The sequence below is a fragment of the Erinaceus europaeus genome, chromosome 5, assembly GCF_950295315.1.
Source record: "Erinaceus europaeus chromosome 5, mEriEur2.1, whole genome shotgun sequence".
Taxonomy (NCBI): domain Eukaryota; kingdom Metazoa; phylum Chordata; class Mammalia; order Eulipotyphla; family Erinaceidae; genus Erinaceus; species Erinaceus europaeus.
Window position 1 is genome coordinate 34305486 of NC_080166.1, and position 24355 is coordinate 34329840.

The window sequence follows — 24355 nt, forward strand, 5'->3', positions numbered from 1 at the left end:
TTGAAAGCCAGGTTAGGGAAAAGTGTGGCTCCCAAACTTGGAAAAAACAACAACAACAACATATATATGCACACACACACACATGCTTATCATATTAATTTGTCCCAGCCTGTATAACTTCTAGGTCCTTGTCAGTCTGAGCTCACAGTTCATGGTCACATCTGGGAACATTCTAGGCTACAAACATTGCAGGACTCCTCTTCTTTGAGTGGTAGAATAGAACAACCTAGTGTCCTTTCGGCAAGTGGGGCAGTCCTTACCATGGCTAGTTTCTACACCTCAATTTTCTGCTCTGGTATCTTGTTTTACTTAAGCAAGAATATTGTGCATAAACTGATAATGACATGCACTTTTTACAGGGATAAAGAAAAGCTGAAGCTTGAGGCTTACAGGAAAAATACCTGATTTTCTGCTCCTTGCTGCTGTGATCCAGTTCCACTGTCCTCCGTCCTGCCCCCAAAGATACACTTTTTAAAAAATAATTTAATTTTTAATTTTTTCCCTCTTTTGTTGCCTTTGTTGTTTATCCTTGTTATTGCTGCCGTTGTTGTTAGATAGGACAGAGAGAAGTGGAGAGAGGAAGGGAAGACAGAGAGGGAGAGAGAAAAATAGACACCTGCAGACCTGCTTCACCACTTGTGAAGTGACTTCCCTGTAGGTGGGGAGCCGGAGGCTCGAACCGGGATCCTTACACCGGTCCTTGCGCTTTCCACTGTGTGTGCTTAACCCACTGCGCCACAGCCCGGCTCCCCAAACACACACTTCTTTCATAAGCAGAGTGGTGCTTTCAATTCCTGGTTCAAAGTTAGAATTTAGGTATTTTATTGACTGCGGTATCGAGCTCATTGAAATAGGAGTAGAAATTGGTGAGAAATGGAAGATAGTATTCAGAATCTATAGGCTGGCAACTACAAATCTAGAATTTGGAGGTAGTGCATGTGCATGCACATAATAAATGGGCAAGGGCAACAAAGATGTTAGGTACTAGACTTCCTTTCATTCACAGACAGCATTTGTGCTACGCCCCCCTGCTAATTATAATAGGTGAACCTCGTAGAAAATCTGGGAGACTATAAAGCAAAGGGAATAGAATCAATGCCCATACCTCCACCACCCAGATAAAAATGCACTGATAATTTTTAGAAGTATATATATATATCCTACTTGATAAAATATATTTTAAAATGCTTTTCAATGAGCATACTATTTACAATGTGGTTAATAGCATTTTGTAATGTTGATATTTCATCTTTCAGTCTCCTGTTTTTTTCATTAAAAAACTAATAAATCTTCTGCTACAAAAGACTGAGTCATCACCTGGCAGGGCACGAACTTTACCGAATTCTAGGACTCAGGTTTACTTAGCCTTAAGCCATCACACCTCTGTGGGGAGCTTTATGATTGGTGGAGCAGTGCTACAATACCTCTCCCCTTTCCGTCTTTCCCTTCCTTTCTCTCACCTTTTATCTTAAAAAAGATTCCCCAGGAAGAGTGGAATTGTGCAGTTATGCTGGAGCCCCAGTGATAATCCTGGTGGTAGAAAGAAAAAAAAATCTTTAATATTTTTATTTACTTATTATTGAATATATATAAAGAGAAATTGAGAGGGGAAGGGAGACAGGGAGGGAAAAAGACAGAGGGACACCTATAGCTCTGCACCACTCATGAAGCTTAACCCTCTGCAGCTGGGGATCAGAGGCTTGAACCTGGACCCTTGTACACTGTAATGTGTGTGCTTAACCAGATGTGCTACCCCTTGACCCCAAGAAAAAAATTAAGAAAAGAACACTTGTCGTCTGGGAGGTAGTACAGTGCATAAAGCATTTCGAGCATGAGGTCCTAAGTTCAGTCCCCAGCAGCACATGTAACAGAATGATGTCTGGTTTTCTTTCTCTCCTCTCTCATCAAAAAAATAAACTCTTTAAAAAAATAAAAAAGAACAATGGTTGTATTAAGCATGTTTGCACATTCATGTATATATACAACATACCTATACACATGAATTTATATTATCTCTAAGATCATTTTTAGAAGTAGAAATTCTGGGTTACAGGTAATGTGTGTTCACATTCTGATAGGTATTGCCAAGCTATCATTTCATGAAGTCTCTCTGCCTCTCCTCTCTCTCTCTCTCTCTCTGTGTGTGTGTGTGTGTGTATGTGTATGTGTCTGTCTGTCTCTCCTTCCTTCCTTTCTTCCATTGCCATCAGGCTTACTAATGTGCTCATTGAAAGCACTGTGAATCTACTACTCTTGGTGGCCATTTTTTTCCTTTTTTTCTTTTCATATTTTTATTTGATAGGACAGAGAGAAATTGATAGGGGAGAGGGAGATAAAGAAGGAGAGAGAAAGACACCTGCAGATCTGCTTCATCACTAGTGAATTGTTCATGGCAAATGGGAGAGCAGGGGCTTGAACTGGGTCCTTGAGCATGGTAATGAGGTTTCTCATGAGATTTGCAGCAGTGTATGAGAGTGTAGTGTCCTGCACCCTTGTAACCTTGCATTATCATGTAACTTAATTTTTAAATTTATTTTTAAATATGTATTTTATTTATTAATTTTTTTACATGTATAACATTTCCAAGCTCTCTGTGTCTTTTTTAAATGTTTACTTATTCTCAATTAAAAAAAAAATTTAACCAGAGCACTGCTCAGCTCTGGCTTACAGTGGTGCTAGGGACTGAACCTGGGACCTTTGGTACCTCAGGCATGAAAGTTATCTCCCCAGCCCGTAACTTAATTAAAAAAAATTTTTTTATTATCTTTATTTATTAGATACAGACAGCCAGAAATCAAGAGAGAAGGGGGTGACAGAGAGAGAGACAGAGAGACACCTGCAGCCCTGCTTCACCACTCATGTAGCTTTCCCCCCTGCAGGTGGGGACCTGGGGCTCAAACCTGGGTCCTTGCGCATTGTAATACATGCGCTCAACCAGGTGCACCACCACCCAGCCCCCATAACTTAATTTTATGAACATTTATTTGAATTTATTTTTGTATCCATACTCAAAGTTTATTTCAGTTTTCTCCTTGCGTATTCTAATTCATTCTTGTTGAGTTTATTTAAAGGCATTTTTTTGGTATGCTTCTAAATTCTGCTTATAAGACCTTCTGTTTGGATCATCACATTAGGTTCGCTTGTATTACTTATGATGTGGTCTATTTACATAATCACTGTTTTACCTGGGTCCCGCCCTGCCTGCAGGGTATTGGTTTAATTCCCACTGGGTAGATGGAAGCTTTCTATGTTCTGTTCATGCTCTTTTTTTTGCTCCACCCCCTCTCCTAGTCATTTCTAGTTTATTTATCTCTTCATTTAGCTCCCTTATGTCTTTATTGATTTTCTGCCTGAATGATCTGTCAAGTTGAGAGTGGGGTGTTGAAGTCCCCTACTATGACTGTGTTCCTGTTAATATACTGCTGTAGCTCTTTCAGTAGATGTTTGATGTATTTAGATGGCTTCTCATTGGGTGCATAGATGTTAATAATTGTTAAGTCCTCTTGATTGACTGATCCTCTGAGCATTAAGTTGTGTCCATCCTTATCTTTTTTTAGTCTTATCTATTTTAGAGTCTGTCATGTCAGATATGAGAATAGCTGCTCCTGCCCTTTTTTGTGGGCCATTGACTTGTATGATAGTTTTCCATGCATTCACTTTAAGTCTGTGTTTGTCTTGTTAAGTTAGGTGGGTTTCCTGTAGCCAGCATATTGTTGGGTTGTATTTTCTGATCCATCTTCCTACTCTGTCTTTTAATAGGTGAATTCAGGTCATTGACATTTATTGATATCAAAGGTTGAAGATATTTTAGAGTTTTAGAGTGTTCTGATATATGGCCTGTTTATAGTGGTCTGACTGTTTATAGGAGACCTTTCAGAATTTCTTTCAGGGAAGGCTTGGTGATAGTTGATTCCTTCAACTGTTGCTGTCTGAGAAGGTTTTTAATGCCTCCATCTAGTCTGAATGACAGTCTAGCAGGATATAGTATTCTTGGTTGAAAGCCTTTCTCATTGAGCCTTTCTCAATAGATACCTTGCCATTCTCTTCTGGCCTGTAGTGTTTTGTGTGGAGAAGTCTGCTGGTAACTTTATGGGTTTTCCTCTGTAGGTGACTGTTTGTTTTTCTCTTGCAGCCTTCAGGATCCTTTCTTTATCCTTATTCCTTTCCATTCTAAATATGTTGTATCTTGGTGTCTTTAAGTCTGGGTTAATTCTATTTGGGACCCTCTGGGCTTTTCGAATCTTTATGTCTTTGATGTTTTCTAGACTAGAGAAGTTTTCAGCTATTATGGCCTGAAGAATAATTTCTTCCTCTCCCTCTCTTTCTTCCTCTGGTAAGCCAATAATGTGTATATTGTTTCTTTTGAATTCATCCCATAGGTCTCTGTTGTTGTTTTCAGTATCTGTTAATCTCTTTTTGAGATCTCTTATTTCTTTTTTAGTTGTCTCTAATTCGTCCTTGATCTTGCTAATTCTGTCTTCAGCCTCATAGATTCTATTCTCTCTGTCCTCTACTGTTTTCTGGAGTTCATCTATTTTGTTACCCTGTTCTGATACTGTTTTAGCTTGTTCAGCTAGTTGTTTTCTTAGCTTAGCTATTTCAGCTTTCACCTCTCTAATAACCTTGAGATAATTAGTGTTTTCTTCCAGAGTCTCATTTGTTGTTTCTGCAGTTCTGGTGACAATTCTTTCAAACTCTTTACTCCTGTGATTATTTCCTTAGCTAGTGTTTGGATGATGACCTCATTATTTTGTGCTTCACCCTTTGAGGGGCTTTTAGCTGGACTCTTGTCCTGGTCATTTCTCCAATATTTCTTGTTGTTGGTTTAACCATTTTACATAGTATGTTATGAGGTCCCTCTCTCAGTACTTTTCAAATTACTGATCACTACTGCCTGGATTGACTTGTGTCTAAGTAAGGTAATTAAAGGGTTCACAGTGGTGGAAGTTAACAATTATTTCAATAGTATTTTAATCCCTGATTTGGAGCTCAATGGTTTAAAAGCCTCATTTGTGCTTTTTCTTTCCTGTAGGCTATGGGAGCCTGAGGGCTTTTAAACTGTAAGTAGGCTTCTTAGCTTAATCACTGACTTTTGACCAAGAGATAAAGCAGGGTATGGCAGAGATAATCCAGTGGTTATGCAAAGAGACTTTCACAACCCCACCTCTATGCCACAGAGGCTTAACCCCACTGCACTACAGCCCGACTCCCTTTTGTCATGATTTTTTTTCCCTTCAGGGCTATTGCTGGGGCTTGGTCCCAGCACTGTGCATCTATTGCTCCTGGTGGCCACTTTTTTCTCCATTTTTTCCCCTTTTGTTGCCCTTGGATTTTTTAAAATTGTTGTAGTTATTATTGTTGTTGTTATTGATGTTGTCATTGTTGGATAGGACAGAGAGAAATGGAGAGAGGAGGGTAAGTCAGAGGAGGAGAGAAAGACACCTGGAGACCTGCTTCACCACTTGTGAAGCGACTCCCCTACAGGTAGGGAGCTGGGGGCTCGAACCGGGATCCTTATGCTGGTTCTTGCGCTTCGAGCCACGTGTGCTTAACCCGCTATACTACTGCCTGACCCCCTGACCCCCCATTTTTTTAATTGGATAGGAGAGAGAGAAATTGAGAGAGGAAAGGGCAGTAGAGAAGAAGAGCGAGAAAGATAGACACCTGGAGAACTGCAGGTGTGGCACTGGGGGCTCCTTGTGCTTAGTACCATGTGCATTTAATCAGTGTGCCACTGCCTAGCCCCTGGTATTCTTTGTCATGATTTCTCTTTTCTTTTTTTTTTATTATCTTTTTAATATTTATTTTATTTATTCCCTTTTGTTGCCCTTGTTGTTTTATTGTTGTAGTTATTGTTGTTGTCGTTGTTGGATAGGACAGAGAAATGGAGAGAGGAGGGGAAGACAGAAAGGAGGAGAGAAAGATAGACACCTGCAGACCTGCTTCACCGCCTGTGAAGCGACTCCCCTGCAGGTGGGGAGCCGGGGTTCGAACTGGGATCCTTATGCCGGTCCTTGTGCTTTGCGCCACCTGCACTTAACCCACTGCGCTACAGCCCGAATCCCGTTGTCATGATTTCTTAAGTCTATTGTTGATGATCTATTTTTAGAATTTTGTTTAGAATTTTAAAAATTATATTCATGATAAAAATTATATTCATGAGTTAGATTGGACAGTAGTTTTCTTGCCTTGAGCTGGTATTGCCAATTTTCAATACCATGTTTAAATTAGCTTTATAAAATTAATTGGGATACTTCTATTGTTTTTATCCTCTAGAACAGTCTGTATACTTTAAGAATATTCTTTGAAAGGTGGAAACAATATATCTTTATATCTATTTTCTTTTTAGAAATAATTTTGGGAAATTTTTATTTTCATTTTGAAGTAATTTTAGACTTATAGAAAGCCTGCAAAACATGATAAAGGGAGCTCATGCTTTTCTATTACCCAGATTTCTCTATAAGTAACTATAAGAAAATTAGTAATTGTTAAATTAGTAACTATAGATCTACTTTGAAACCACTGCCTTTTCTCCTGATGTTTTTATTTTCTGTTCTAGGACCTAGTCCTGGATCCCAAGTTGCCTTTACTTGTTTGTCCTTAATCTCCTACAATCTGTGACAGTCCTCCAAGTTTCCCTTGTATTCATGACCTTACACTTTCATTTTGTAAAATGTCTCTAAAATTGGATTTATCTGGTGTTTCTACCCATTGAGTTTTTGCCAAGAGTATTGCAAAAATGATGTTATGTCTTTATTATTACATGATTCCAGTGCATAAGAAGTCACTTATATCTCAGACACATAGGAGCTGTTTGGACAACTTAATTTTTTTTTTTTTTTTGTGTGTGTGTGTGTGTGTGCGAGTTCAGTGGTTTTTATTTTTGCCTCTTGAAAAATTGTTTTTTTTTAAATATACTTATTTATTTACTTTGGATAGTCAGAACTTGAGAGGGACGTGGAGAGACAGAAAGGGAGAGAGAAAGTAGACACCTGCAGACCTACTTTAACTCTGGTGAACTTCTCCCCATGTGGGTGGGGACTGGGTGCTTGAACCCCAAGTCCTTGCACACTATAATATGTGTGCTCAACCAGGTATGCCACCACCTGCCTTACAGAGTTTTTATGAAGCTCAAAAAAGAATACATGTATGGCCTGGGAGGTGGAGCAGTGGATATAATGTTGGATGCACAAACATGAAGTTCCAAGTTCTGTCTCTGGCATCAGATGGGCCAGAGTGATGCTCTGCTTCTGACCTCTCCTCCAAATCTCTTTCACAAATACATATGTAAGCAAATATCTCTTTAGCTGAGTAGTAGAATGCTGTGTCCATGTGTGGTGTCATCACTGTGTAAGCAGAGTTGTTCTTATTGCTGGGTGTAACTGGCCCAGCCTCCTTGTTGGCAATCATGAAGCAGCACTAAGACAGCTAGGGAGGCTGAGTGGGATCACCAGGGTAATTAATGCTTTTCTCTCACTTAATTTTTTGTGACTTCAGCCTTGCGGAGCACAGGGCTCAGCGCCGAGCAGGCTACTTCCTTTTCACAATTTTCCTCACTTCTCTCTCTTCCTTCACCCTCTTCTCCTTTTAGTAAATAACATTGCGTTACAACTTTCTGTATGTTTCATGTGTGCTTCATTTCACAGATAACTCTGTATTTATATCTTTCTAAATGTGAGCATGGGATTCCATGATGTTTGTTTGCTTATTTATTTATTTATTTATTTATAAAATCTTTCTTTCTCTCTTTCTTTAGTATCCCTTTATTGAGGAAATTTTTATTTATAGGATTCTTGTTATCACAAGGGTGCATTTCCACTTTTCCCCAAGATGAGTATCAGTATATGTATATATATACATATATATACATACACATATATGTATATATATATTTCTTTATTGGGGAATTAATGTTTTACATTAGACAGGAAATACAATAGTTTGTACATGCATAACATTTCCCAGTTTTCCATATAACAATACAACCACTAGGTCCTCTGTCATCCTTTTTGGACCTGTATTCTCCCTTCCACCCACCCCAGAGTCTTTTACTTTGGTGCAATACACCAATTCCAGTTCAAGTTTTCCTTGTGTTTTCTCTTTTGATCTTGTTTTTCAACTTCTGCCTGAGAGTGAGATCATCCCATATTCATTCTTCTGTTTCTAACTTATTTCACTTAACATGATTTCTTCAAGCTTCAGCACAGATCAGGTGAAAACAGTGAAGTCACCATTTTTAATAGTTGGTAGTATTCCATTGTGTATATATACCACAACTTGCTCAGCCACTCCTCTGTTGTTGGACACCTGGGTTGCTTCCAGGTTTTGGCTATTACAAATTGTGCTGCCAAGAACATATGTGTACACAGATCTTTTTGGATGGGTGTGTTGGGTTCCTTAGTATATATCCCCAGGAGAGGAATTGCAGGATCATAGGGTAGGTCCATTTCTATCCTCCAGACTGTTCTCCACAGAGGTTGGACTAATTGACATTCCCACCAGCAGTGTAGGAGGGTTCCTTTGACTCCACAACCTCTCCGGCATTTGCTGCTGTTACCTTTTTTGATGTCTGCCATTTTCAATGAAGTGGTATCTCATTGTTGTCTTTATTTGCAGTTCTCTGATAATCAAAGACTTGAAGCATTTTTTCATGTGTTTCTCAGTCTTTTGCATCTCTTTTGTGGTGAATATTCTGTCCCTGTCCTTTCCCCATATTTGGATGGGGTTATTTTCTTGCTGTTGAGTTTGACAAGCTCTCTTTATATTTTGGTTATTAAACTCTTGTCTGATGTATGTCATGTAAAGTACTTCTCCCATTCTGTGAGGGGTCTCTTGGTTTGGGTAATGCTTTCTTTTGTTGTGCAGAAGCTTTTCAATTTGATGTAGTTCCATAGGTTTATACTTGCCTTAGTCTTCTTTGTAATTGAATTCATTTCATTGAAGATGTCTTCAAAATTTATGCAGAAAAGAGTTCTGCCAATATTTTCCTGTAAGTATCTGATAGTTTGTGGTCTAACATCCAAGTCCTTGATCCACTTGGAATTTACTTTTGTATTTGGTGAAATATAGTGGTTCAGTTTCATTCTTCTGTATGTTTCAACCCACTTTTTTCGACATCATTTGTTGAAGAGACTCTGCTTTCCCCATTCAATAGTCTGGGCACCTTTGTCAAAGATTAGTTGTTCATAGGTGTGGGGAGCATCAGTATATTTTACCTTTAACCAAAACCATCATCTTGTTCCACCATAGGTTTTAGGTCTCCAACCTCCCCTTAGTGCTTGTCCCTTCTCCCTCCTGAGTATCCACATCTACTGTGATAGAGTATAATTCATTGAGGATTCACCCTGTATTGTCCTTTGCCTTGTTCTATTTATTTATTTATTTAGTTATTTTTTTGTAGTGCTGGTAATGAACATTGGAACTCAAACCTGTACAATACTGCTCAAACACCTCCTGACCTTCCAAAAATTCACTGGAAATGAAGGGGGAGGGAGGGACAGCTACAGAGACAGACTGGGACAGAGAGAAAGAGAGAGGCAGATGGGCACTTCAGAGCACCTCTCCACCATCCAAAGAGTTCCTTTGGCCCTGCATTGGTGCTCCCATATGGTGCTGGGGATTTCACCCATGGTCTAAAGCTTGATAAGGCATACATATGCCTTACCCTAAGTTACCTCCTCATGGGCTTTTCAGTGACATTTAAAGGAAAGCAAAGCAAAGGGTCTGCAGAATAACTTGGGTAGCAGTCTGCTTTGCCAAGTGTGCAACCCATTTTGAGCCTCCCCCCAGGGTATTGAAGGAAGCTTTGGTGCTGTGGATCTCTCTCACTCCTTCTGCCTCTCTACCTCTCTGTCTCTATCTAAAAACAAACAAACAACCTTTCCAAATAAAAACAAAGCAAAGCAAGGCAAAGCAAAGCAAAGCAAAGCAAAGCAAAGCAGACTTTACTCTCCATTATTCCAGCATGGCAAAACTACCTTCTATGCCCTACTTTAATTAAAATTTTTTAAGTATGTATTTTTATTAATGCATTATAATATTATAGGATAATGATTTAATTCCAGGCCATGCCTATCACCAAAGTTTTGTGTCCCCATCCCTCTCCAAGCAGTAACTGTCATAGTTCTCCCAAGGTTATATGGGTTGACTAAATATATATGTATTTTTTTCAAGGTCATGTGTTTCAGTTCTCTGTATTCCACATATGAGTGAAATCATCCTATAGTTGTCCTTCAATTTCTTGTTTATTTCATTAATTATACTCACTTCCAGTTCCATCCCTTTGGTCCCAAAGGATACATTATAGTTTTTTTTTTTTAATTTCTTTATTGGGGGATTATTGTTGTCTTTTCTTTTTAACTGCTGGGTAGTACTCTATTCAGAACATGTTCTATGAGTTCTTTTTTTTGTATTTGTAATATTAAAATTAGTGATTTTTCTTCCATTGTTAAAAGCTTTTATTCTTTTTATTGAGCGGTTAATGCTTTACAGTGCAGCGATTGACATGTGAATATGATTTCATTATACACCAGGTCCCCAAAGTCCTCCTGTTTCATTTCTTCTTCCCCACAGTCCTTTGCTTTGGTGCAATACATCATTCCCAGTCCATATTTCACTTTGTTTTCTCCCTTCCTGTCCATACTACAAATCTACTGCTCCAGGAAGCCATTTTTTTTTTCATTTTTGTTGCTCTTGTTGTTATTGTGTAGTTGTTATTGTTATTGTTGTTGTTGCAGTTGGATAGGACAGAGAGAAATTGAGGGGGGGGAAGACAGAGGGGAAGAGAAAGATAGACACCTGCAGACCTGTTTCACTGCTTCTGAAGTGACCCTCCCATTGTAGGTGGGGAGCCATGGCCTCAAACTGGGATCCTTAAGTCGGTCCTTGCACTTCGAACCGTGTGCGCTTAACCAACTGCACTACTTACTGCCTGGCCTCCTGTCCTTCTCTTTTTGGCTTATCTCACTTAACATGATGTTCCCCAGTTTCATCCAAGATGCTGCAAAGGAGATGATGTCACCATTTTTAACAGTTGAGTAGTTTTTCCTTGTGTAAATAACATGATTTTTCAAAATCCACTAACCTGTGGATTAAATCCTTGGACATCTGGGTTGCTTCCAAGTTTTAGTAATGACAGATTGTGCTGGTATGGACATAGGTGCACATAGATCTCTTCTGATTTTTGGATAAATCCCCATGAGAGAAATTTCTGGGTCATAGACTGGACTTATAGTGTTAGGAGAGAAATTTCCCGACTATATTCCACAAAGTTTGGATCAATTTATACTTTCATTAGCAGTACAGAAGTGTTATTTTCCCCCTACATTCTCTCCAACATTTGTCGTTACTATCTTTTCTAATGTAGGGCAGTCTCACACATGGAAAGATGTAAGGTGGTATCTCATTTTTGTTTTTATTTGTGTTTCACTATCATCAGTGACTTTAAGCACCTTCTCATGGGTCTGTTGAAACCCTGGATCTCTTCTCTGGTGCAGTGTCTATGTTCTCACCCCATTTTTTAGTGGGATTGCCTTTTTTTTTTTTTTGATGTTAAGTTTCCTGAGCTCTTCGTGTATTTTAGCTATTAATCCTTTATCAGTTTTTTTTTTCTTCCCTTAACTCTTAAGTATTCTTCATAGGGCCTTGAACTCCTTTTGATATTTTAAACTTTTGTTGCCTAGGAAACAGGCCTTCAGCGTACGCTGATATTTTAAACTGGAAACAGGAAAATAAGGAAAATGAAAAGGCACACACCAGAGAAGCACACAGGCTATTTGGGCCAAAATGCTCTGCCCTGCTTTTCACAAGCCTGTTTTTTTCTCTGCCTTTGAAACCCTCATGCAACCCACACACACCCTTCCCCTACTCTTTCTGAGGCAGCAAAGCCAGGCTATAGTTTTAATACAAACTGTGGGTGAAGGAATCTCACACTCCTCTGGGGGTTCTAGACCACTGTCCCAGTCCCGCTCATCTTGTAGCTTGTCACATGGGATTCACCGTCCCCCTTACTGAAGTCATTCTCTTGTCCACATTCATCGTGCCTGTCCTCCTCCTTGGGGCCCTGCTGTTTCCATAGCAACAGCCCATTTCCTCTCCTCTCTGGCATCAAGGATGATGCATCTCTCTCTCTCTCTCTCTCTCTGTTGTCTTTCGCTCCTTCACTCTGGTAGAAGCTTGACATTCCTTTTGCACAGCACTCTGTGTTCATTCAAAAATTCATTTTCTCCCTCTCTCTCTGTCTGTCTCTCTCTCTTTCAGAACTACAGCACTGTAGCTTCTTTAATGTGGTGGGGCCATGCTTGAACCTGTGACACAGACACACATATGCGTAAGAAAAAAGAAAAGGACAAGACAAGACAGTTGACCCTTGGTTCTAGAGAGGCATGTTTCCCTTGGGGACAGGTGGCTCCCCACATTTCACCTCCCCTAACCTCTTGCCTGGATCCCTGTGACTGTGAACCCTTAGAGTCTCCCCACTCTAATCCACTACTGTTTCCCAAGGCCTGCTTCTGACCATGCCATTCTTCTGTTCCGCTAGTAAATCTCCCGCAGCACCCAGTTGTCCTCTGAATTAAATTTGTTCCTGCTCATGGGGACTCACACCAGGCCAGCCTCCGCTCTCTGGGAAGGCAGCCGCCCTCGTAGGGTGATGTCATTGGTGCAACATGAGACATGTAACAAAGCACAAAGTCACAGCATCCACTCTGCTGGTAGACACATATCTGTTTGGTTTGGCTTAGATTTATTTAGCACTGTTCTGTCCTTTTCTTTTTGTTACTGGTCCTTCATTGCTTGGGCCAACTTATTCAGATGGAGGGGCCAAATTTGAAATTGGCTCCCCCATGCGACAAAGCAGGTGCCTTTCTAGTTGAGCTGTTATGCTAGCCCTCCATTGTTTGTTTGTTTTTCTAGGAAGCATAACTCTAAAACCTTTCAGATTGTGGTAGACAGACTCGCTGTGCTGGATTTTATTTCTTTCAGAGTAAAAGTGCCTTCCCTATTTTTGTCACTTAGATAGTTGTTCCTTTCAGTTCTTGGTGTGCTTAAAAGTATTTTATTTATTATCTCTTATTTGATGGGAGAGACCGAAATTGAGAAGGGGAGGGGAGATAAAGAGGGAAAGACTCAGAGAAACATCTGTAGCACTGTTTCACCACTTGTGAAGCTTCCTTATTGTATGTGGGGGCTGAGGACTCAAACCTGGGTCTTTTAAGATCTGTACTCAAGCAGGAGACCACTGCCTGGTCTTTTAGGTGTTTCTTTTATTATTATTATTTATTTATAAAAAGGAAACAATGACAAAAACATAGGATAAGAGAGGTGCAATTCCACACAATTCCTACTACCGGAACTCCGTATCCCATCCCCTCCCCTGATAGCTTTCCTGTCTGGGAGTATGGACCCAACGTCAGTGTGGGATGCAGAAGGTGGCAGATCTGGCTTCTGTAATTGCTTCCCCACTGAACATGGGTGTTGACAGGTCAATCCATACTCCCAACCTATCTCTTTCTTTCCCTAGTGGGCTGGGGTTCTGGGGAATCGGAGCTCCAGGACACATTGGTGGAGTTGTCTTTTTAGGGAAGTCGGGTTGGCATCATGCTAGCATCTGGAACCTGGTGGCTTAAAAGAGAGTTAACATAAAAAGCCAAACAAGTTGGTTGACTAATTGTGAACCTAAAGGCTGGAGTAGTGCAGATGAATAGTTGGGGCTGGGGGGGGGGTCTCCCTAGTAAGCATATTTTAGTTACATTCCAAAGGGCCTGTGGCTATGTTTGTTTGTTTGTTTGTTTTTTTTTGTTTGAGCCTGAAATCTGATATGCAGGTGGATCCTGGTTATTGTTTGGGGAGATGATGTCATGGCTGGGAAAAGGACCAGAAAGCTGGATCAGGGAAGAGAGTAGCTTCCAAATATGGGAAAGGTGTGTAAATATTGTTGACTATAAATCCCATCGATTTGATGTGATCTGGGACCCATATTCAGCTTAGGAGCCTATGTGACCTCTGCATCCCTGTAGATCCAGCCTCACATTCTGTGGTCATCAGTAGGGAAATTCCAAGCTGTCCCAATATCAGGACCCATCTTCCTCAGGTGTAGTATGTTGTCTAGCCTCCCTTCAGAGGATAGAACATTCTCTAACTTGTTGATCCAAGTTGAGGGCAAGGTCCTATGGGGGGACCACAAAGGGGTCTTTTTTATTGTTCCTGATAGAGATGACCAGTAACAATAGAGAGAATGATTTATTCAAGGTCTAGGCTTATCATATCTGTTTGGAAATCTCAGGACTCCCTGAATAGGGTCCAAGTGATGGGGTGGCCTGATAGTGACTAAAGAGTCATTGTTAAAGTATGCCAGTCTCTTGCCCTTATTTAGCTTTTGCAGTCCTTGCTTTGATAAGGATAGCTTGGGACTGAGTGAGGGAAGTATAATAGGAAGTAGGTGAAGAGGGTATCTAAGTCTAAGTAGACACTATTTCATTTTGCACTTCATACTGACTCATCATAGACTATTGTGTACTTTTGCTCTCAGGTATATATTTTGCCCTAATTTATGGTTACATGTGAACATATGCTCTATTTCATGGGACCTGGTCTATATCTAGGTTTTGGACTTTGTGGGAAGTGCACTGCCTGGAATGAAATTAGAGTATCCTATGAAAGGAAAGGTCTCACCCCAGTAATGAGGCTGAAGGGTTGACGTTCCATGCCTGACGTCTCTGGACACAGTCTGAAGTGAAGCATACCGAGGTGGTACTCATTGCATTGATTAGGTTGGGATCAGCAAATGTGATATCATTTGCTATGCATTAAGAGAAGCATGCAGGAAAGTGAGCTCCACTCTAGAGCTTCCAGGATTGGGGAAATATAGGCTCTATAGAGGAAGTGGGAGGTGCCTGCTGTCTTAGGGCTTAAGAAGGCAATAGATAGTTACTGCTGTATTCATATTATTTGGCAATTGGGTTAACTTTGTAAAATCCCTTTGTTAGGATTTGCTGTAACATCACATCACCATAATTTCTGTCCTTTGATATTATTTGTATATAGCTGTGCCACTGGTTGCTTCTGTTCTCCCTGGTCTGTGCATTAAAAAGTTTGAGACATTCAATCAATTTTCACCTCTCATATTAATTAAACAGTGATTTATATGACTACAAATTAATAGGAGTGCACACAAACACCATTCCCACCACCCAAAGACTGTGTCCCATCCCACCCCCTCCAATACCCCCCACCCCCACCCCATGAAGCCAAACATCCACCCTTACCCAGGGTTTTTACTTTGGTGCCCTACTCCAAATTCAGTCAAATCCTGCTTTGAGTTTCCCTTTCTGTTCTTCTTTCTCAACTTCTGTTAATGAGTGGAATCATCCCATACTTGTCTTTTTCTTTCTGACTTAGCTCACTTAACATAATTCCTTCTAGCTTTATCCACAGTGGGTCAGAGAAAGTGGGTTCATTGTTCTTAATAGCTGCATAGTATTCCATTGTGTATATATACCACAGCTTTTTCAGCCACTCATCTGTTGTTGGGCACCTGGGTTGCTTCCAGGTTTTAGCTATTATGAATTGTGCTGCTATGAACATAGGTGTACACATATCTTTTTGGTTGTGTTTTATGGAGTCCTGAGAGTATATCCCTAGGAGAGGAATTACTGGGTCATATGGAAGGTCCATGTCTAGCCTTATGAGAGCTTAGCAACAAAAAAGCATATGAGGCCATCCAAAAATGGACAGAGGATATGAACAGAACATTCACTACAGAAGAGATCCAAAAGGCTAACAAACACATGAAAAATTGCTCCAGGTCACTGATTGTCAGAGAAATGCAAAAAAGGACAACATTGAGATACCACCTTACCCTTGTGAGAATGGCATACATCAAAAAGGACAGCAGCAACAAATGCTGGAAAGGCTGTGGGGACAAAGGAACCCTTCTGCACTACTGATGGGAATGTAAATTGGTCCAACCTCTGTGGAGAGCAGTCTGGAGAACTCTCGCAAGGTGTTTTTTTTGTTGTTGTTTTTTAAAATTACTCAGCATGTAACACTATAAAGTGAGGCATTTCCTTTCCTGCATCGCTAGAGAGAACTTTTTCCCCAAACAGAGACACTTTGATCTACTCTGTCCCTCAAAACATGTCCCCTTCTTAGTCTTGATACCATGCGTCCATCTATAAAGCAATTAGTAAGGGTTGATGAATTAACTCTGTTGGGTAGTGCATTGCAGAAGCTTTGGTGCTGTGGTTTCTTTCAGCTTCTATGCTTTTCTAGAACTATCTAAAAATCAGACAATTAATCTATCAGTCGATTAATCAGTGCCTATTGTAGGCCTCTTAAGGTGAAGATATTCTGGATACCCTTGGAATTTGGGATCATCCTGGCCCCTGGATCCAGCCCCCTGAACAGAAGCCATGTTGTCCATGCCCCAGGTACTCCACTGGCTTCCCACTGGTTGGTGGAAATTTCAAAGTCAGATTATTATTATTTCATTTTATTGGGGGGGGCATTGATTTATAAAGCTGTTGTCACAGGTGTACAGCTGCTCATCTCCCCATAATAGATGTCAGCACACCACACCCTTCACCAGTTTGCCCTCTTCTTTCACTATAGAGCATTGGGTCCCCTCTCAGCCTCTTCTGCACCCCCTCTCCATGTGCTTCAATCCTCAGTGTTGCTATAATAGACTACAATATATTTATATTTCATCTCATGTTTTCCCTTTTTTTTCATTTATTAAATCCCGCTTAGGAGTGACAGCCTGTATTATTTGCCCATCTCCTTTTGACTTTTAGCATGATTCCTTCAAGTTCTATCCAGGATATCACAAAAGTGAAGATGCTGTTATTTTTTTATGGTTGAGTACTATATATATATGGCATCTTCCATAACCACTCATTGTTGGGCACTTGGATTTTTCCTGTTTGGGCTGTCACAACTAGTGCTGCTCTGAACATAAATGTGCACAGATCTCTTGGAATGAGTGTTTTTGTGTTCTTTGGATAGATGCCTAAGAGAGGAGTTACAAAATCACATAGTAGGGCCACTTTTAATATTCTGAGGAGTCTCCATACTGTTTACTGGGATTGAAGATTTTTCAGAGCAGACTAAGTATCATGGGGCCCTGGCCACAGACACCAGAGGGCCCCTCACTCTTGGCTGGTCTGTACGTGTTTTCTAAGCTGGGGGAGCATCCTGAATGAATAGCTTTGGTGGTGGTCTCCAGTGTGTTGACTTCCTGCTGTATCTGTGGAGAGCTCCAGGAATCATGGTGACAAATCATAGAAACAATAGCTCATTGTCAGAAATCAAAGGCCCATATTTCCTTCTGGGGTCCGGCTTCTCAAGAAGCAAAACCATAATGTGAAAAGTCATGATTCATATCCAGTAGTTTTCCTTTGCTTTTGTGAAAAGGGACTCTGTGAAACAGGAGAAGGCAGCTTCTCAGTGACTCAGTTTCCTCATCTGTTGAACAGAGGACAGTTATACCCATATCACAAGATTGTGTGAGGATTGAATTAGGTGATATGTACAAAGTGTTCATGAAGTATTTATTCTTTTCTTATATGTGTCTTATAAGGGTCAGAAACTTTGTTTCATCACCATCTATGCTGTGATGAACAGAGGCTGTGAGTTATACCCACAATATTGCCAACATTAGAGAGATAGAAAACCATAAGTTCATCTACGCTACTTTTTATTCCAAAGGGATTCAGGGTTGGAAAGGTTTGCAGAAATACCAGTTGCTTCTTCTCTTAACAGTGCCATCTCAGTAATACTGGTGTATACTTATTTTGCTATACATAGCCACTCCACACGCCTATGTAACAGCAGTTTGGTTGTTTCTTGGTGACAACCCAGGCCACCTCCCTCCCCAAGTTGATAGTAAGGATTATAAAAGTCACTGCGTGGAAGGGACTAAAAACATACTTAGTTTCACTAGGATGAACTTTTATGGGCTTGAAAACTACCATTACATGGTCATTATAAGGCAATTAACTCAACAGTGCTATTTTTTCTTTCTTGAATTTCAAAGGTACACATGCGTTCTCTCTCTCTCTCTCTCTCTCTTTCTCTCTCTCTGTATGTCCAAAGGACCTTCTTCTCTTTTGATTATCCTGACCTTGTCACATTGTGACCAAGCGCACAACTATGACAATACCTTTTCCCCTGCTGCCAATAGTAACATGTAGAGACACACTGCAGTGGAAGAGGGAGAATGACCTTTTTATGGTGGCTGGTTGGGAATTATAAATATTTTTCTTTCTCCTGTAGGAGATGGCTCGTGGAAGAGAGGAGACAAACACGACTTTGAAGCTAAGCAAGCGTACTCATCCCTCCAAACAATCACTCTACTGAGGACAGTGAAACCTGAGTTTGAGAAGTTTTCCATGGAGGTGAAAAGTTCTGTTGAGAAACAAGGACTCAATGAGGAGGATTATGTAAGTGCTTGATTATGAGCCTAGACCTTTAGCATCCTGAAAACAGTCTTCTAATTAAATCAAAAGTGACACAGTGTCCCATTCTCACCCATTCAAAAATGCCTAGGTTCAGGGCTGAATGTCACCCTTGGTGTGTGTGTGTGTGTGTGTGTTATGGCCAGCTTCCCTCCATCTTAGTCCCCACTACCCTTCACACATTTTTCCAGCTTCTGTAGGACATTTGTGGTGATGCCAAGCAGATGCCTGTAGACTTCCATCAACTGTTGGACTAGGACTGCGTTTAGGGAGAAGATGGAGGAAGGAGTGCCAATTTAAGCCTGGTTTTTCCAGTATGATGGCAGAAGATATTTTGGGATTTAGAAGGCTCTTTCTTCTGGTTCTTTTGGTGAGCTGTCTCAGCTTTATGGCGAATCTGCTTCTTTCTGTTTTTTTTTTTTTCCTTCACTATGACTTAGTCAAGGCTTTAAGACTGAATAATTCAACCATTTGGGGCACTTTTTCTTTTTTCCAGAAAAAGGGTGAGAGACAGAGAAGGAGAAAAAGAAAGAGACAGAGAGAAGAGAGGTACCACAGTGGTGCTCCATTGTTCATGAAGCTTCCCTTGTTAGAGTACTCCCATGTGGTGGCTGGCCATGGGCTCCAACCTGGGTTCCCCAAGCTTCTGCTTTTGTAGCGATGGAATTTTTCTCCTTCAGCTGCACACTGTGTCCTGTTTAGATATTCCAGAATTTTCCACTCCATGAAGGTTGTTGTTATTGATGTGTCTTCCACGAGTCAGCTAGCATTAGAAATGTGGACCATGCTGTAGAGAGTCACTAAGAGGTGGCATGAGGCAGCTGGCCATGTCATACTTGGTGGTGTTGCTCAGCTGACTCTGCAGCATTTTGCTGTGAGGCCTGTCAAAGCTCTCTGTCAGTCCTGTAGATCCTTTCTCACACAGGAAAGGACCACCAGTGTGTTCCTGTAGTTGGTTAGGAAGGTGCACTGGTTTTCAACACTGTTCACTCCACAGTGTCCAGAGCCGACAAGGGCAACTTTTCTCCTTCATTTCTTTTTAATTTCACATATACAGGTGTGTTGCACCAAAGCAAAAGACACTGGGGTATATGGGGTTGGGGGAGGGTTCAGGTCCTGGAATACCAGAGAAGGACCTAGTGGGGGTTGAATAGAAATGTGGAAAGCTGAGAAATCTAACACATGTACAAACTATTGTATCTTACTGTTGACTATAAACCATTAATCCCTCAGTAAAGAAATTAAAAAAAATTCATGTATACAGATAGAGAATTAGATGAGCTAGTCTTTGGCTCCCATGATCACATGATAGACAGCTCGTTCGGTTACTCTGTCCAAATGGGATAACAACTGTTTCATTAAAGATGGTCAGACTTTTTGGATCATCTCCAGGATTTCATTTCTCTGTGTGGGCCTATTCAGCTAGAAAGAGTGACAGAGATAGAGAGATGGGAGAGAGTGGTAGTTGATGCCATGCTGAAGCTTTCTCCAGTGCAATGGGAACTGGGTCGTATGCATGACAAAACAGGTTCACTATCCAGCTGAAATATCTAGCTGGCCCTAGGTGGTCATTTTTTAAACAAGCCTCTCCCTAATCCTCCTGCTCTTCCTCCCATTCTTCCATCTTAAAATGAAAAAAAAAAAAGCAGGTTTTTTTTTTTTTGTTTGTCATCACCAGTACTCTAGGATGACTTTAATTCCTTTTTTTTTTGAGCTAGAGACACAGAGACAAAGAGGTAGAGAGAGTGAAAGAGACCAAAGCACCAAAGCTTCCTCCGCTGTGGAGAGGGCTCAACTCAAACCTTGTTCACACACATAGAAAATTGAAACTTAGGAAGTTTTATAAGGCTCTACAGATACATTGGAATAATGAAGTTGCAGTGATACTTCTTAAAAACCAAAGCGTTAGTCTTTATTTTTAACTTATTAAACCTTATGAGCTAAAGCAGTCTTGTTTCTGTAAAGTTGATTTCCATTTCTTTCTCTGCTTCTCATATCTTGCTCTCTCTCTTTTACTCAGTTGACATTTTCATTGAAATAACTGCTGAATTTCATGCAATTTTAAGATGCAATACAGAGACATCCTTTGTATATATTGTCCAGTTTTCCCTAGTGGTAATATTATGGAAAATTATTTATATAATCACAACCAGGACATTGAAACTGATACAGTGCACTGACCTTATTCATATTCTCTCAGTTTTATACTTGGGCATGCCTATGTGCATGTATACCAAGTGCTAAAGAATTTTCTCACCTGTGTAGGTAAGAAGATTTTTCAATTTATCTAAGTAAGCTATTAGTATCATTGATATACTTATTATAGTAGCTATTATCTTTGAACTTCTATATTTTTAAATTCTGTATTATAGCTTTGAACTTTAGAAAAAATTTTATTTATAAAAAGGAAACATTGACTAAACCATAGGATAAGAGGGGTACAACTCCATACAATTCCCACCACCAGAACTCTGTATCCCATTTTCTCCCCTGATAGCTTTCCTATTCTTTAACACTCTGGGAGTATGAACCCAAGGTCATTGAAGTACTTTTTCCCCCTTTTTATTATTATATATTATCGGGTAGAGACAGAGAGAAATTGAGAGGGGAGGGGAAAGTAGGGAGGGAGACAGAGAGACACCTGCAGCCCTGCTTTACCACTTCTGAAGCTTTTCCCCTGCAGGTGGGGACCAGGGGCTTGAATCTAGATCCTTGCATACTGTGACTTGTGCTCTTAACCAGGTGCGCCACAGCCTGGACCCTGAACATCTATTTTTAAGGTATTTATTTATTATTGGATAGAGGCAGAGAGAAACTGAGAGGGGAGGTAGCGAGCGAGCGAGCAAGAGAGAGAGAGAAAGAGAGAGAGAGAACGGCAGCCCTCCTTCAGCACTTGTGAAGCTTTGCAGGTGGGGACCTGGGGCTTGAACCCGGGTCCTTGCACACTGTAATGTGAGCACTTAACCAGGTGTGCTACCGCCTGGCCCCCAGCTTTGAACTTCTCTCTTTCATCATCTGTTAAGGTCATCAGATTTATTTCTTTATTATGCTAAAATGTTGTGAGTTGATTCCTAGGATTTTATTCCTCTTCATCTTTATTGAAATATTACTGATATGGAACACTTTATCAGCTTAAGTACAACAGAATGATTTAATATCTATTTGTATTTGGAAAATTATTGCCATATTTTGTTTAGTCACTATTACTTTGAATATTTTTCTTTTACAATGAGAAATTTTAAGATCTACTCTCTTAGCAACATCTGAACATATTACAATGTGTTGTTACTACAGTGATCATATTATTACTTTCCCAGGATTCCTTAGCTTACAACAGAAATTCGTACCTTTGAATCCCTGCATTGCTAGTGCTGCACTACTGTAAATCTTGTCTTCATACCTCAAGGCTCTAAACTTGTGTATTTCTCAGGTTCTAGTTTGGAGAGTGTGCTGCCATGTCCTCCCTATTAGATAAACTCAGCTCTTTGGTCCTAATTCTAGGGTGTACTTTGGATTGGTATTGTCTGTTCCCTTGTTCTGTATTTTTTCTATTAGTAACCCACACATGCCTAATGTCATCCTGTATTCATCTTTCTCTCTCTTTTTAAATATTTATTCCCTTTTGTTGCCCTGGTTGTTTTATTGTTGTAGTTATTATTGTTATTAATGTGGTCATTGTTGGATAGGAAAGAGAGAAATGGAAAGAGGAGGGGAAGACAGAGAGGGGGAGAGAAAGGTAGACACCTGCAGATCTGTTTCACTGCCTGTGAAGTGACTCCTCTGCAAGTGTGGAGCCAGGGGCTCAACTGGGATCCTTATGTCAGTCCTGTGCTTTGCGCCACGTGTGTTTAACCAGCTGCACACTACCACCTGACTCCCCATCTTCCTCTTTTTGATTTATTTTTGATTTATGTTGCTTGTCACTACACCTTCCAACTCTGTCTATTATGTTGCAAATGGAAACAACCCTTTCTTTTAACTTAGTAGTATTCTATTACATACACACACATAGACACACACAGACACACACAGACACACACACACACACACACACACACACACAAACACATATTGTATACCTTTGTATACATGCACTCCACAACTCTGTTCACTTGTCTGTCTTGCTATTGTAAATAATTCTGCAGTGGGGAGTCGGGCTGTAGTGCAGCGGGCTAAGCGGAGGTAGCGCAAAGCACAAAGGACCAGCATAAGGATCCCGGTTCGAACCCTGGCTCCCCACCTGCAGGGGAGTCACTTCACAGGCGGTGAAGCAGGTCTGCAGGTGTCTATCTTTCTCTCCTCCTCTCTGTCTTCCCCTCCTCTCTCCATTTCTCTCTGTCCTATCCAACAACAACAACAACAATAATAATAACTACAACAATAAAACAACAAGGGCAACAAAAGGGAATAAATAAATAAAATAAATATTAAAAAAATAATAATTCTGAAGTGAACAAAGGAGTGCATATATCCTGTTGAATTAATGTTTGAAATTTTTATTAAAAATTATTTATTATTGGATAGAGAGAGAGCAATTGAGAGGGGAGGGGAGGGAGAGGTAGAGAGGGAAGAGACAGAGAGACACCTGTAGCCCTACTCACTACTCCTGAAGCTTTCCCCCTGGAGGTGGGGATCAGGGGCTCAAACTTGTTTCCTTGCACATGGTACGAAGCGTGTTTAACCAGGTGCACCACCACCCATACATTTCTTTTGCTCTGGACCAGTGTGCATGCTGCTCCCCACTCTTACTGACTGTCCGCCTCACTCTGACACAGTACTCAAGTTCAGATCTGCTATTTTTTTCTAACACTGTGCAGGTTCATGGCACTCTGCTCCTTTGCATCATAGCATGTCTTGCATGCTGTGATCACATCTCTGTGAGCAGGAATTTTTTTTTTGATTTCTTTATTGAGGAATTCATGTTTTACATTTGACAGTAAATACAATAGTTTGTACATGCATAACATTTCCCAGTTTTCCATATAACAATAAAACCAACCCCCACTAGGTCCTATGCCATCCTTTTTGGACCTGTATTCCCCCCAACCCCCACCACCACTCCAGAGTCTTTTACTTTGGTGCAATACACCAATTCCAGTTCAGGTTCTCCTTGTGTTTTCTCTTTTGATCTTGTTTTTCAACTTCTGCCTGAGAATGAGATCATCCCATATTCATCATTCTGTTTCTGACTTATTTCACTTAACATGAATTTTTGAAAGTCCATCCAAGATGGGCTAGAAACAGTGAAGTCACTGTTTTTAATAGCTGAGTAGTATTCCATTGTGTATATATACCACAACTTGCTCAGCCACTCATCTGTTGTTGGACACCTGGGTTGCTTCCAGGTTTTGGCTGCTATGAACACATGTGTACACAGATCTTTTTGAATGGATATGTTGGGTTCCTTAGGATATATCCCCAGGAGAGGAATTGGATAGGTCCATTTCTAGCCTTCTGAGAGTTCTCCACAGAGGTTGGACTAATTGACATTCCCACCAGCAGTGTAGGAGGGTTCCTTTGACCCCACAACCTCTCTGGCATTTGTTGCTGTTACTTTTTCTGATGTCTGACATTCTCACAGGAGTGAAGTGGTATCTCATTGTTGTCTTTATTTGCATTTCTCTGACAATCAAAGACTTGGAGCATTTTTTCATGTGTTTCTCGGTCTTTTGTATGTCTTTTGTGGTGAATATTCTGTCCATGTCCTCTCCCCATTTTTGGATGGGGTTATTTGTTTTCTTGCTGTTGAGTTTGTTGATCTCTTTATATATTCTGGTTATTATCCTCTTGTCTGATGAATGGCATGTAAAGACCTCCCATTCTGTGAGGGGTCTCTTGGTTTGGGTAGTGATTTCTTTTGCTATGCAGAAGCTTTTCAATTTGATGTAGTCCCATAGGTTTAT

General features: G+C 40.5%; 1 protein-coding gene across 3 annotated transcripts in view; it reads left to right on the plus strand.

Annotated features, from left to right (window-relative positions):
- The window catches only part of NPR3 (natriuretic peptide receptor 3), a 106604-nt gene that overhangs the window by 23338 nt on the left and 58911 nt on the right, over nt 1–24355 (plus strand). For all 3 annotated transcript variants that reach the window (XR_009549941.1, XM_007530502.3, XM_007530503.3), the window contains exon 3: nt 18271–18437. Coding sequence is in view for 2 of the 3 variants with exons in the window: in XM_007530502.3 (XP_007530564.1) it covers nt 18271–18437 (167 nt within the window). In the remaining variant the exon portion in view is untranslated. The remainder of the gene's footprint in view (nt 1–18270; nt 18438–24355) is intronic.